General features: G+C 47.4%; 1 protein-coding gene across 1 annotated transcript in view; it reads right to left on the bottom strand.

Annotated features, from left to right (window-relative positions):
- Window positions 1–13364, bottom strand: part of Dnah10 (dynein axonemal heavy chain 10) — a 114765-nt gene that overhangs the window by 66416 nt on the left and 34985 nt on the right. The window contains exons 19-26 of the mRNA XM_076869509.2: window positions 13073–13229; window positions 8612–9088; window positions 8336–8494; window positions 5187–5303; window positions 4998–5100; window positions 3869–4047; window positions 2327–2538; window positions 214–367 (exon numbers count right to left, since the gene is read on the bottom strand). Of these exons, the coding sequence (XP_076725624.1) occupies window positions 214–367; window positions 2327–2538; window positions 3869–4047; window positions 4998–5100; window positions 5187–5303; window positions 8336–8494; window positions 8612–9088; window positions 13073–13229 (1558 nt within the window). The remainder of the gene's footprint in view (window positions 1–213; window positions 368–2326; window positions 2539–3868; window positions 4048–4997; window positions 5101–5186; window positions 5304–8335; window positions 8495–8611; window positions 9089–13072; window positions 13230–13364) is intronic.

The raw sequence follows: 13364 nt of genomic DNA, 5'->3' as shown, positions 1-13364 counted from the left end.
CTGAACGTGCCACTGCGAACATCCATTGCTTCTATCATGAGTGGGAAGAGGAACAACACAGGGGACAAGGGAGCGCTCACGGAGGCAGAGAGTCTATTTCTAGAACAAATAATTCCTTGTGACTCAGACGCAGCGGACACTGGAAGGATCACACTCTCTGCTGGAGAACAGGCAGCCTCCCCGCTGCCCTCACTGCTCGGGCTGCACTCCTACCTTCTCTATGGCCACCTCCTTGACGGCCGCTGTGACGATCTCATTGAGGATATCCGTGTGCTTGTCCAGCTCCATAGCAAACATGTTTTCCAAGGTGAACGTTTCAGTCATTTCGAAAAAGACGCCTGTTTTTTCCATGAGCTCCTTCCAGTGCCTGCAAGTGCATCAACACTGAGACCTCATGCTTGCCGACGTCAGTGACGGATCCACGCGTCCCCACTAAAGCCACAGGACAAGTCCCTCCAAGAAAACTTCTCTTGATGAAATTCCGCAACATGAGGAGTTCGCCGGAACTATATCCCCACCCGTTTTCCCAAACCCCGCCGTCTGTTCGCCCGGGGACCACACTGACTTCTGTTGTAAAAAAAAAAACAGAGCAGGCCAGAAAGAAGGTCACGGTCTATGTCCCTATATCCCCAGCTTTGCCCGGGAACTGACAGGACGTGGGGTGCCGTGACCAGGTGGCGGGTTAGGGGGTCCCAAGACTCAACATCACACGACACCAAGTCACCCAGGCACAAGGTGACCCTGTCAGTCCCCGTCCTTCTAATTATGTCAAAGGGCAAGTCTCAGCTGGCATGGCTGAGTCTGTAACACTTCGTCATTGTCACCCACCATCCTTGTTGCCCTAAGCAGGACGGGCAACAGGTCTGAGCTAAATTTTTTTTTTTTTTGTACCAGGGATTGAACTCAGGGGGACTGGACCCCTGAGCCATGTCCCCAGCCCTATTAGCGCCTCGCCTTTGCTGAGGCTGGCTTTGAACTCTCGATCCTCCTGCCTCAGCCTCCTGAGCCGCTGTGATTTGAGGTGTGCACTGCTGCACCCGGCTGAGCTAAATTTTTAAAAATCATTTTAATTATAAAAACTCCTTTCTGTTTCTGGTAGGTGCTGTTAGCTGTCCATTCACAGTGGTGACCTAAGTTTCTTTTTAGGATATGTTCATTTAAGTAAAAAAGAAAGAATATGATGGGGAAAAAAAAAAAAAAAAACCAGAGCAGGTCAGTGATGCTCAGTGACACAGGGTGGGGAGCCAAGGGCTGCGGCCGTGAGCTAGAAAACGCTGGCGCCAGTCTCAAGTGGGAGAATGTCCCCGTGTGCAAAGGTGGGCAGAGAGCCCGTGTCACTGGGCCTCGGTGACTACCTGCAAGGGATAAGCGGTGAAGCGGGTGTTGGGGGCTTGCAAGCATCTGAGGGAGAGGTACAGATGTAAGCAGGGGCACTGGGAGGATGTGGAGACAGGAGTGACTTTCCCAGTACACAAAGGAAGTCACCCACTGTTACCCCACGGCCACATGACCACACTAGTTAGGTGCTATGGTGGGAAGAACACAATCCACAAGGCTGCTCCTGATCCCCGGCTGTTGGAGACACCAAGGTCGGCCTCCTCCCCCGCGGGACTGGCTACTCCATCAAGTCCAACAGACCTGCACTGTCTAGTGTGGTGGCTACTGAGCCCTGGGATTGTGCAAGTTCAAGCACAAATGCTGCAAGTATGGAATGGATGCCAGGTTTCAATGATTTGGTTTTGTTGTTGTTGTTTGAACTGGGGATTGAACCCAGGGTGCTCGACCACTGAGCCACTTTTTTTTTTCTTTTTTTTTGAGACAGGGTCTCACTAAGTTGCTGAGGCTGGCCTTGACCTCACCGTCTTCCTGCCTGAGCCTCCCGAGTTGCTTCAATTATTTTTTTCTTTTAAAATGAAATATCTCAGGAATAAATGTTTTATGTGGGTTAAATGTTGAAATGATGTTTTGGATATCTTAACTTAAATGTATCATTAAAATTAATTTCCTTTTATTCATTCATTTAAGGTAGCTGCCTAGAACACTGGAAATTACATACGTGAGTCCTGTTGTGTTTAGGCGGGATGGAGCTGACCAAGTCTCCTTGTTTTTTTTTTTTTCTTTTAAGCGTTTGAATGAAGCCATCACAAGCCACTTTACACTGGATGTTGATGATTTTATCAAAACCGTGTCACAAACCTACCGCTTGAGCATTTACAGCCTGCGTCAACGCTGAAACCTTTCTCCGCCATCAGATTTAAGCAGGGACACATTTTGCACTAAAAGCCCCTTCCATGCGTCCACTGGGCAAACAGAGGACAGAACAAACCTGTCCCTTAGTGCCTCGTGTTTCAGGTCCAGAAGTAAAGGAACCGACTCTTTGAAGGCCTTCATCTTTGCTTCCAAGTGGAAGGCCACGGTCAAGGTGCGGATGTGCCGTGGCAGCTTTCTGAGGCCCCTGAAGAACCCGTCGATGCCTTCCTGGAGGACCTGCACGTTCAGGTTCACCCACAGGGTCTGGGACCATTCTTCTTTGGCGACCTGGAAATGCACAGCAATCGGCCTTCAGGGAGACCCTTCAGAAAAGCAAAGGAAACCTGCAGGGGAGAGGGTGGCCCCAGCTCGGAGTCCCTGTCTAAAGCAGGAACACCCACAGACCCAGACCAACCTCACGCACCAAGGACTGCAACAAACACAGAAGGGTTCCACTTGTTCTAAGCCCTCCCCCAAATAAGGCTGTGCTGAGGACATGGGCCATCCAGGGACATGCCTCCCCGTCTTGAGGACAGGCGGGAAGACATGGGCCAGGGGTGGCCTGGGGGTAGAGCATGGCCGGCACACTAGCACCAGAAAAAAAGGACAAAAGAGAGAACAGAGCCCAGTCCACGTGTCTGTTCAAGAGCCACCCGACTGAGGCCAAGGCATAGACTAGAACGCATTGTCCCTGGTTGTCATAAAGAGGAGACTCTCTGTGCTGTTTTCCTGAGATTTAATGGAAGAAGCACTTCCTCATGTCAAATCCACCACCGTGGGGCTCTGTGCATCTGCAGCCCCCCATCGAGGCCTGGGGGGTCATGAAACGCGTTCGACAGGAAACTGAGTTCATGGGTGACGTGGATGTATGGGGCTCTGCCATCTCAGCAGGTCACCTTGCTGCCCATGTCACTGGGGAAACTGAAGCCACTGAACTTCCCTCCAGAAGGACCTCTGCCTTCCCAGCATGACCACAGGTGGATCTGTCTGTCCCCAGTTTGAGGCTACCTCTTGGGCAGACGCCAAGTACCACTCAAGCCATCCTCCTTCCGCCCCTCTCCTCCCACCAGCCTTTTCCTATCTCCTACAAACTCATGCCATAATTTCTCCCACCTGAAGCAAAAAAAGAAAAAAATTATCCCGACCCCACAGCCCCTGCACCCTGCTCCTCAGCCTCCTCTGATACAAAACTCCCTGCAACACCCGTCTGTGCTGGGCTCCTAGCTCCTGCCTTCCTGTTCTGTTTTTTCTTTCAACAGCTTTATTCAGAATTAATGGCTTCCATGAGCTGTTCGTGCCTGGTCCAGAGATACCCAGTCCTGATGACTGAGAGCCCGCCTCGGGGTGCAGAGAGCCCAAGAAAGAGGCAGGCGTATTCAGGTTGCACAGAGAGCGGTTCACTGGGGACTTAGTGACGGAAGCACCCTTCTGGGAAGTAGCAAGACTGTTCCTCTCGCCCAGTGATGGCCAGGACAAAAGTGACATCATCCCAGCCCAAACGCACCTGGCTCACCCCAAGCTCTACCCAAGACGTCAGGCACGTTCCGGCACCGAGGTCCGCAGGGCCTCGTGAACTCTAACCTCAATCCAGCGAGGCCAAGCCCCTGGTGGACCCTACCTTCAGGCCCTCGTAGAGGTCATAGATCATCCTAAGGCCGTTCATCTCCTTCTGCACCTTGAGCAGCTCCGGGTACATCGTGATGGGAAGGTCGAAGAGTTTCTCGGCGTTGGCCAGCTCCTGGCGGTTCTTCTCGTGCTTTGCTAGCTCCTTTTCAAAAACGCCTAGGAGTTCTACACCTAGGAAATGAACACGTGGGTCAGCGAGTGGGCGGCGCGCAGACAAAACGGAATGAGAAGTCCGGGATAAGGCACATCGACTGTTGCTCTGTCCACTCGGGCCACAGGGGAAGCCAAACCCAGAACGATGAGACTGTCATCACAGCACCCTCCTCCCTGAAGACACAAGGCCCTTCCATCTGCAAGCCCCTCGCTGAGAAGACTCTAGTCCTGGCACCCGGAGCAGGCAAGGGACGAGGCGACCACAGGCGAGTCTGAGCTGTCCCCACCACGGTCCTTTGCTGCCCTCCTCAAGAACTTCCTCGTCTCCCCGCGACGTCATGACCCTACGCTTCTCAACCATCCCCATGGCCTTCAGCCCTCCACATCACTAACCCCCGCCCAGACACTACCTGTCCAGAGGCCTTTCCAAGTACCCCAGGAGAACTGTCTCCTTTGAATCCCTGGTGGTCTGTGGCCTGTGCCAGTCTCGTGGGATTCATCCAATTCCACCTCAACTAAGAACACTATCTCCATCTTGTTGCCCTTTGGGTCAATGTACTTGAAGGGCGGGATCAAGCACAGTGTGGTCAAGGGTCTCAGGCCAAACAATGAATGCCAGGGGAGGAGAGCAGCAAGGTCCCTGGAAGGAAGTGAGGTGACATCCCCAAAGGCAGAGGCTGGTGCTTACCATGCAGGTGCTACAGCAAGAATCTCTGCTTGCTGTAGCAAGAATGCTCCCTCCGGGAGCAGGCCCTACTCCCCAGCTCTCTTCTCAAAGCCTCACATGGTGGGCTCTTGAGAGTCAATGCATTGAATTAGCCCAGCTTTTCACATATGAAAAGCCATCAAGGAGAAAAGCATCTGAGGGACAACTAGATATTTAAATGGTGACACAAGTACCACCCACCACAAACTTCCTAAGCAAAACAGACCCAGCTAGCTCAGCACACCCCAGGAGGGTGACCTACCTCTGTCAAGGTCTTCACCAACAGAACCAGGGCCTTCACTGTAAAAGCGCTTTGCAAAGTTCTCTATCTGTAATTTGTAGTTCATTATTTCACCCCGAGTGATCTGAGAAAGGCAAGGTCACATTAACTCAGCGCAGTGTAAACACATTTCCCCCAGTGTCTTGACGTGGAGTGAGATGTGGAGGGTACCTCGGTGAATGTTCTCTTTATGCCTCCAAGAGCATGATCCACGTTCAGCGCGTCGTTGAAGAGACCGACCCACATGCTCTCAATGTTGTTAACCTGTTCTTGCTCTGCTTCAGGAGGCTGATCAACAAACACACAGTAAATTACCCACTATTTGGGACTGAAGTGTCCCAAGGACTTCCCAGGATTTCTGGGTCTCCCAACAGCAGCCTGAGTCATTTGAACCAACTGAAAAAGCTGGTTGGTATATTAGAGTTATGCTTTTATAAGTAAAATGAAACCAGGACAAAATCCATTTCAAAATATAGATAGCTGGGCGCAGTGTGTAATCCCAGCTACTCTGGAGGCTGAGGCAGGAGGATCAGAAGTTTGAGGCCAGCTGGGGCAATTCAGCAAGACACTGTCTCAAAATAAAAATAAAAGAAAAATAAAAATGACTTGGGAGCTCCCTATATAGCCCAGTTTGTAGAGTGCTTGCCTCCCATGCCCAAGGCCCTGGGTTCAATCCCCAGCACACCAAAAAAAAAAATGGCTGGGGATGTAGCTCTGTGGTAGAGTGTCCCTTGGCTTAGTCCCTAGTACCAAAAAAAAATAAATAAATAAAAGATAAATAGAGAGATGGAGGTAACCCAGAGAGTTAATCCTTTGTAAAATAAAGCCCAGTTTCAAAGAAACCTAGTCTCTTATTAGAATAGGTTATCTTGGGTTGCAATGCACCTAGCTATCCTGTCCTTCAGAAGTAAAAACAAATATCCTCTGATGAAATACAGCTTTGTCTAGAGCCTCCAATTCTTTCCACAATTCACCACATACACTGTCCAGAACTCAAACAGAAATACCAAGCTTATGAAGACACAAGGGGGCTTAAATGAAACAAAGAGACTCACAGACCACATAAACTGACCCTGATCAGACACAGAATTGAAAATGATTTTGCTTAAAAGAGAAAAGGAAACAGAAGGCAAAGTTGAGAATTGGGCATAGAAGAGGAATTTTTTTTTTAATGGAAATTCTAGAACTGATCGTGATGATGCCTGAAGTGGAGAGCTCGAGGGAAGGGCTAATGAACCGTCGCCACACACCAGTCTCAACCAAGTAGAAAGTGCTCGAACCCAAGGGTCAGGTCGAAATATTCAGAATGAGCCACAGGAAGAAAAGGCAGTGGCGAGGGCCCTGGTGAGCCAGCCTAATGCCTGTGGCCTGGAGCACCAGAAGAAAAGACCCCAGAGAAAGGTGTGACAAAGGCATCAACCTGCAAAGTTTAAAGGTTCTACAAACCCCAATTGGGATTTTAAAAACAAAGAACCTAGTTACATCATGTTACAATTTCTGGAAACCAAACACAGAAAAAGATCTTTAAAGCAGACAAGAAGATGAGTTGGAGTAGACCACCTTCAAATGCAGCACCAAGGTGGACCATTGGCTTCTCAGGCAGAACCCTAGAAGCCAGAGGAGGATGGAATGATCTCCACCCAGAGAGAGGATAAAGGAAACCAAACATTGTTTTAAAACAACTGTTTGCAAGGGTGTGGAGCAACTGATATCTGTGGTGTGAATGTAAATCAGTACCACCCCTTTGGAAAGCTAGCAGAAAACAGTAAAGCTGAACATGTACATTCCCTATAACCCAGCAATACGCTATCCAGGCTCACAGCCAACAGAATTCATGCATGCAGAAGTGCAGCAAAAGTGTATGCAAACATGGTCACATCGGCAATGCTCATAATATCCCAGCACCCTCTAGTGGCACAGTTGTGCAGCGGAATATTACACAGCAAAGACGAGAAATCTCAGAAATGTAAAAGTGAGTGAAAAAACACACCAAAGAGTATATACTTTATCATTCAATCTATATAGACTTCAAAAACAGGCAAATATAATCTCTAGTGTTAAAGATCTGGTAGAAGCTTCCTTTGCCAGGGAGTACTGCCTAAAAGGAAGGCTGGGAGGGGCTCGTGGGGTGTTGACAACATTGCATTCTTTAATCTCAGTTCTGACTACAGGGATGCTCACTGTGAAGATTCATCAAGTTATACACCTGTGGTTTCTACAATTCTCCACAGGTGTGTTACGTGTCGATAAAAAAATAAAAATAAAAAACTCAAACTGATAAGCATCTGGTGTATCTGATGATCAAGACAAGTTGGAAGAAAATAAAAACAGCCAATACCAGAATGGACATGAAGCATCACTACAGCCTGCTGCCACTGAAGAGGGAATGAAACAGTACGAACATGTTCATGAAATAAATTTGAAAATTTAGATGAAACAGTACAATTCTTTAAAAATATAAACTTCCAGCAAAAGAACAAGAAGGAAAACAAAACAGAATCAGTAATCATGCATCTTCATGGACACAGACGCACATGCACGTGCAAGGCCTCAGGTCCAGGACTCAGAGCTCCAGCCTGAGGCTTCTGCAGCAGATGGGCTGAAAGCCTGCAGCCCTCACCAGAAGAATGCTCAGAGCACCAATGTCCTGCAAAATTTCAGGAAGAGCCCAGAACCCCCTGAACTCATCCATGGGCTTCAAAAGCTACCCACACTGGACCACCCTAACAAAGACTAATTGAATTATCATGTACCAGTTTCATCTCCCTCACCTCTCATTTTTACAAGAGCCTTTTATTAAAGAAACTGAACACCCAGAAAAAAAGAAAGAAAGAAAAGAAAATGAAAGAAAGGATAAAGGAGAAATGGTGTGCAATTACAGACTGGTATACAAAACTACCACATAAGCTGTGCAAGGCCAAGAAATAACCTCTAGCTGGGCGCAGTGGCACATACCTGTAATTACAACAGCTTAGGAGGCTGAGGCAAGATCATGAGTTCAAAGCCAACCTCAGCAACTTAGTGGGGTCCTAAGCAACTCAGTGAAACCCTGTCTTAAATAAAATATAACAAGAACTAGGGACATGACTTAGTGGTTAAGCACCTCTGGATTCAATCCCTGGTACCAAAAAGAAAATAAATAACCTCTAAGTTTAAGTTGTTCTAATTATTTACAGGTTGCCTTGCATTGGCGATGTATTATTTAAAGTCGCCTACTTGGACGCAAACCAATGGCAGTATACCTGAGAGGGATTTCCGAAAAGGGTCCCAGGAGCCAACCCCAAAATGCAAAATATGTAAGAAAATAGCGGTTGACTTACAAAGATTTTATACATGGCCAGGGTCCGGTAGCGCTCCTGGACGTCCTTGTATCTTAGTTCCATGACCAAAGATTTACTTTTAATTTCTGCAATTGTTGCAAGAACGAACTTGAGCTCTTCGAGGGTGCTGGGACTCTTCTTAAGATTTTTGGACAGGGACTACAAGAGAAAGAAAGTTCCAAGGACAGTGAACAACTGGAAGAGCAGAGCAGTGCCAGGACAAGACCCACCTCCACCAAGTGGGGTTTCAGAGGAAGGCAGCAGCGGGGAGGGCACCTCAATCTCTTCTTGGAGACTTTCCAGCTCCTCCTTAGCCGACTCATTGAGGAGCCTCCCCAGTGACAGCACCCAGGACTTGGCATTTTCCTGTACAGTACTGGCCAGTGGCCCCAGCTGCAGTCTGATGCAGTGCTCATCCTTGACCAGCGGGTGGCGCATCACATCACCAGCGATCTTGGAATAGAACTGCAGCTTTTCATCGTAGGCCACACAAGGAGGTCTCTTGGCAGCAAATTTCTCCATCACAATAGCTTTGTCCAGTTTCCAGAGGGGTCGATAGCGCTTCCACCTCTGCAGGTACTTCATGAGATTGACCAGCAGCCTGTGGACATTTTGCGGGATCATGACAGCTTGCTCAATTATCTGAGGGTTCACGCAGATGTCATTGTGGAAGCTTATTATAACAATTTCTTCTTCCTCCCCCTTCTGGGGTGGGCATTGTATACAGCTGCCATTCATCCATCGCACAAAATGCTGGCAAGATCAGAACCAGGGGAAAGACAGGATTTTAGTATCTGCTCCTTCTCCCATAGACATGTTGGTATTCAGCAAGAAGTCTTACTAATGGAAAATCACTTTATTATTAATATGTTTTCCAGATTGCAAAAATCCCCACCATCAAAAAAGTCTGCTTCCCCAGCATGACTCAGCCCTTGAAACTCCACTTGACCAGCAGCAAGGGGCAGAAGGGGGCCTTATACAAGACCCAGGCAGGGACTCAAGCCCTGCAGCCCATGCTTTTCTGCTCTGCAAACCTTGGGACCAGCAGCAGGCCAGGTTGAGCCAAGCCAGATGCAGGAGAACCAAGATGCCCAGTCCATAGCCCACCAGTCATCACAGCTGTGAGTGGCCCCCAACTGGCAGACAAAGCTAAGAGTCTATGAGTGAGCACAACCAAGGCCCCAAGGTGCACTAAGCAGAACCCAGCCCAGGAACCTCGAGCTACATACATAGTTACCATTTTTCACCTCTAAGGGCTGGAGTGGCTTGTAGGCAATAAAAGCTAACTGTGGCTTGTAGGTGATAAAAGCTAAGTGGAGTACAGATAAACAAGACAACCTTTGCTTCCATATTTACAGATGAAGAAACACAAATCAGTCACACAAATGGACCACCCAGCATCCCAGAACAGATCTGCTGATGCAACATCTCCCTGCTGTTGTTTTGTTCCTCTATTTCAAGACAAGGAAGGTCTTTCTATGTGTTGCCCAGGCTGGCCTCAAATTCAGAGAGCCCCCCAGCTGGGACTGCAGGTAGGTAAGACTTCCCTTTTCTTTTAATCAAGTGTGATTCATAACAGCAAACCAGGAGTGCGTTTCACCTAACACAGTCATCTCATCAGCAAAATAGGATCCCGGCAGCCACCACTTCTACTGCCATCACGACTAGCAGCAACACCAGCTCCAGTGGCAGCAGCTGACGTGCTCCTGCATGTCAAGGTCAGGCCATGCTTCCTGAGTGTGATCCCCGGACCCTCCCAACAGCCCTTCAGGTTGAATTCCAGGTAACATATGGGGCTAGTGAGGAGAAAAGGGGAGCTGGCAGGAAACGCAGTGATTAAGAGCTGTAACGTTTGAGAGAACAACACTGGGATTTACTTACACCTTGGAAATGGATCTCTTCCCCTAAAGGCTCAGTGATGTAACACCAAAAAACTAGAAGAATTTACTCAACAGAGGCTTTCTAAATTATTAGCACAGATTATAAAATATGTGCAATTTATTCATTCATTTCCAAGCACAGTAAAATGAAATGATCCGTTTATTGTATGTAGAGTTATCTTCATTCTTAAAAATGCCTAAAACACACTTCATGGGAGAAATATGATCAGTCTGTTAATATATAAAAAAAAATGTTCAACATCTCCAGCAATTAGAGAAATGCAAATTAAAACTGCACTGAGATTCCATGTCACTCCAGTTAGAATGGCAGTTATCAAGAACAGAAGTAACAACAAATATTGGTGAGGATGTGGGAGGGAAAAGGTACACTCATACATTGCTGGTGGGACTGCAAAGCAGTGCAGCCACTATGGAAAGTAGTATAAAGATTTTTCAGAAAACCTGGAATGGAACCACCATTTGACCCAGTTATCCCACTCCTCTGCATATGCCCAAAGGACTTAAAATCAACATACTACAGTGATGCAGCCACATCAATGTTTATAGCAGCTCAATTCACAATAGCCAAGGTGCCATTTCAATAGATAAATTAATAAAGAAAATGTGGTATATGTACACCATAGAATATTACTCAGCCATAGAGAAAAATGAGGGAAGGTAAGGGAGGGTGTAGAAAAGACGGTGGAATGAGATGGACATCATTACCCAAGTACATTATGGCATTTTCCAGTAAATGGATGGAAGTGGAGACTACCATGCTAAGTGAAATTAGTCAATCCCCAAAAACCAAAGGTTGAATGTTCTCTCTGATAAACGGATGCTAACCTACAATAAGTGTGGGGGAATAGAAATTCACTGGATTAGACAAAGGGGAATGAAGGAAAGGGAGGGGTATGGGAATAGGAAAGACAGTAGAATGAACTGGACATAACATTCCTATGTTCACATATGAGTACACAACCAGTGTAACTCCACATCATGTACGACCACAAGAATGGGAAGTACGTATGTATAATAATAGGTCAAGATACACCTAACTGTAATGCATATCCAAAAAGAAGTTTAAAAATAGTTACCTAAAAAATAAACAAAAAAACCGCCTGATGGGAGCAAATTTTTACCACACACACATCAGATAGAGCATTAATCTCCAGTATATATAAAGAACTCAAAAATCTTAACACCAAAAAAACAAATAACCCAATCAATAAACAGGCCAAGGAACTGAATGAACAGAGAGACACTTCTCAGAAGATGATATACAATTAATCAACAAATACATTAAAAAAATGTTTGACATCTCTAGCAATTAGAGAAATGTAAATCAAAACTACTCTAAGATCTCATCTCACTGCAGTCAGAATGGCAGCTATTAAGAATACAAACAACATTAAGTGTTGGTGAGGATGTGGGGAAAAGGCACATTCATACATTGCTGGTGGGACTGCAAATTGGCGCAGCTAATCTGGAAAACAGTATGGAGATTCCTTGAAAAACTGGGAATGGAACTACCATTTGACCCAGCTATCCCACACCTTGGTCTATACCCAAAGGACTTAAAAACAGCACACTACAGGGACACAGCCACATCAATGTTTACAGCAGCTCAATTCACAATAGCTAAACTGTGGAGCCAAACTAGATGCCCTTCAGTAGATGAATGGATAAAGAAAATGTGGTATATACACACAATGGAATATTACTCAGCATTAAAAGAGAATAAAATCACAGCATTTGCAGGTAAATGGATAGAGTTGGAGAATATAATGCTAAATGAGGTAAGTCAATCCCCCAAAAAACAAATGCTGAATGTCTTCTCTGATATGAGGATGCAGATCCATAATGGGGATGGTGGGGGAAGCATGAGAGGAATGGAGGAACTTCAGATAGGGCAAAGGGGAGGGAGGGAAAGAGAGGGGATAGGAGAGATGGTGGAATGAGATGGACATCATTACCCCAAGTACATGCATGAAGACATGAATGGTATGACTCTACTTGTGTATAACCAGAGACCTCGAAAAATTGTGCTCTATATGTGTACTGTGAATTGAAATGCATTTTGCAGTCATATATAACAAATTAGAATAAATAAAATTAAATTTAAAAATAAAGGAAACATTAGAAGAAGAAGAAAAAAAAAAAAAAACGCCTGAAACACCCCTGCCCGGCTGAGCAAACCAGGTGAAGAGTCAGCCCCGGCCCCCAGCCCACAGAGACAGCCCCTCCTCCGGCTGTTGGAAACACAGCCCCTGGGCTGTGCACAACAGTCGCTCATTCAACAGGCCTTCACCAAGAGCCAACTGCGACCCAGATGCTCTTCTCAGTGTAGGGGATCCAAGGTGAAGGAGACCCTTGGGCCGTGTTCGCCGGGCCTTCTCCAGGCCGGTGGTCTATAGACTAATCAGCTGAGAACGAGGGAGGCAAGGGGGTGTCCAGTGGGAGGAAGGGCAGCAAGGCAGAGGCGCGAAGGAGCCACGTGGGGTCAGGCAGGACCGAGGGAGACAGCTCAGGGGCACCACTGTTGGATGAGGTGGAGGACGACCCAGACAGGACCTGAGATCAGAAGGGTGGCAGGTGCCAACAGCGAGGGCCACCTCATGGAGGCATGAGGAGTGTGTTCTAGGTGAAATCAAAAGCCGCTGGGAGGCGTCTCCACCAGGGATGAGGGGAAATGGTGTGCGTCTTACAGGGCAGTTGGGATAGAGTTCATCCAGGGCCTGCAGAGGAGGAGCTGGGAAGAGACGGGAGAGAGGCAGAGCCGGCGTCCTCTGCCTCCTAGGGGACCTGCCTTCCACAGCAGAGCCTCCTTCAGGGCAACACTGCCTCCGGCCCTTACCTTGGTGATCTCCACGCAGTTTCGGACGCAGTTGACACACAGCTTGTCGATCTCGTTTGTATTGGGGTGAAGGATGATCTCAGGAGCTGTCAGAATGGTCTCCGCTTGGAACAGAGGGACGTTCCCCAGGACTAGAGAATTAAAAGACTGCAGATTCCTAAGAGGGCGAGGGGAGAAAACTCAGGGACCATTGGGTGAAACGCCCGACAACTGAGCCAACTGAAGCACCACCGCCCAGCAGGAACACACAGACTGGGGCCTGTGACCCTGTGCGTACCTTTTATCCTGAATT

Source organism: Callospermophilus lateralis, chromosome 1 (genome assembly GCF_048772815.1).
Source record: "Callospermophilus lateralis isolate mCalLat2 chromosome 1, mCalLat2.hap1, whole genome shotgun sequence".
In the NCBI taxonomy this organism is placed as follows: domain Eukaryota; kingdom Metazoa; phylum Chordata; class Mammalia; order Rodentia; family Sciuridae; genus Callospermophilus; species Callospermophilus lateralis.
This window is presented reverse-complemented; position numbering and strand designations above follow the sequence as displayed.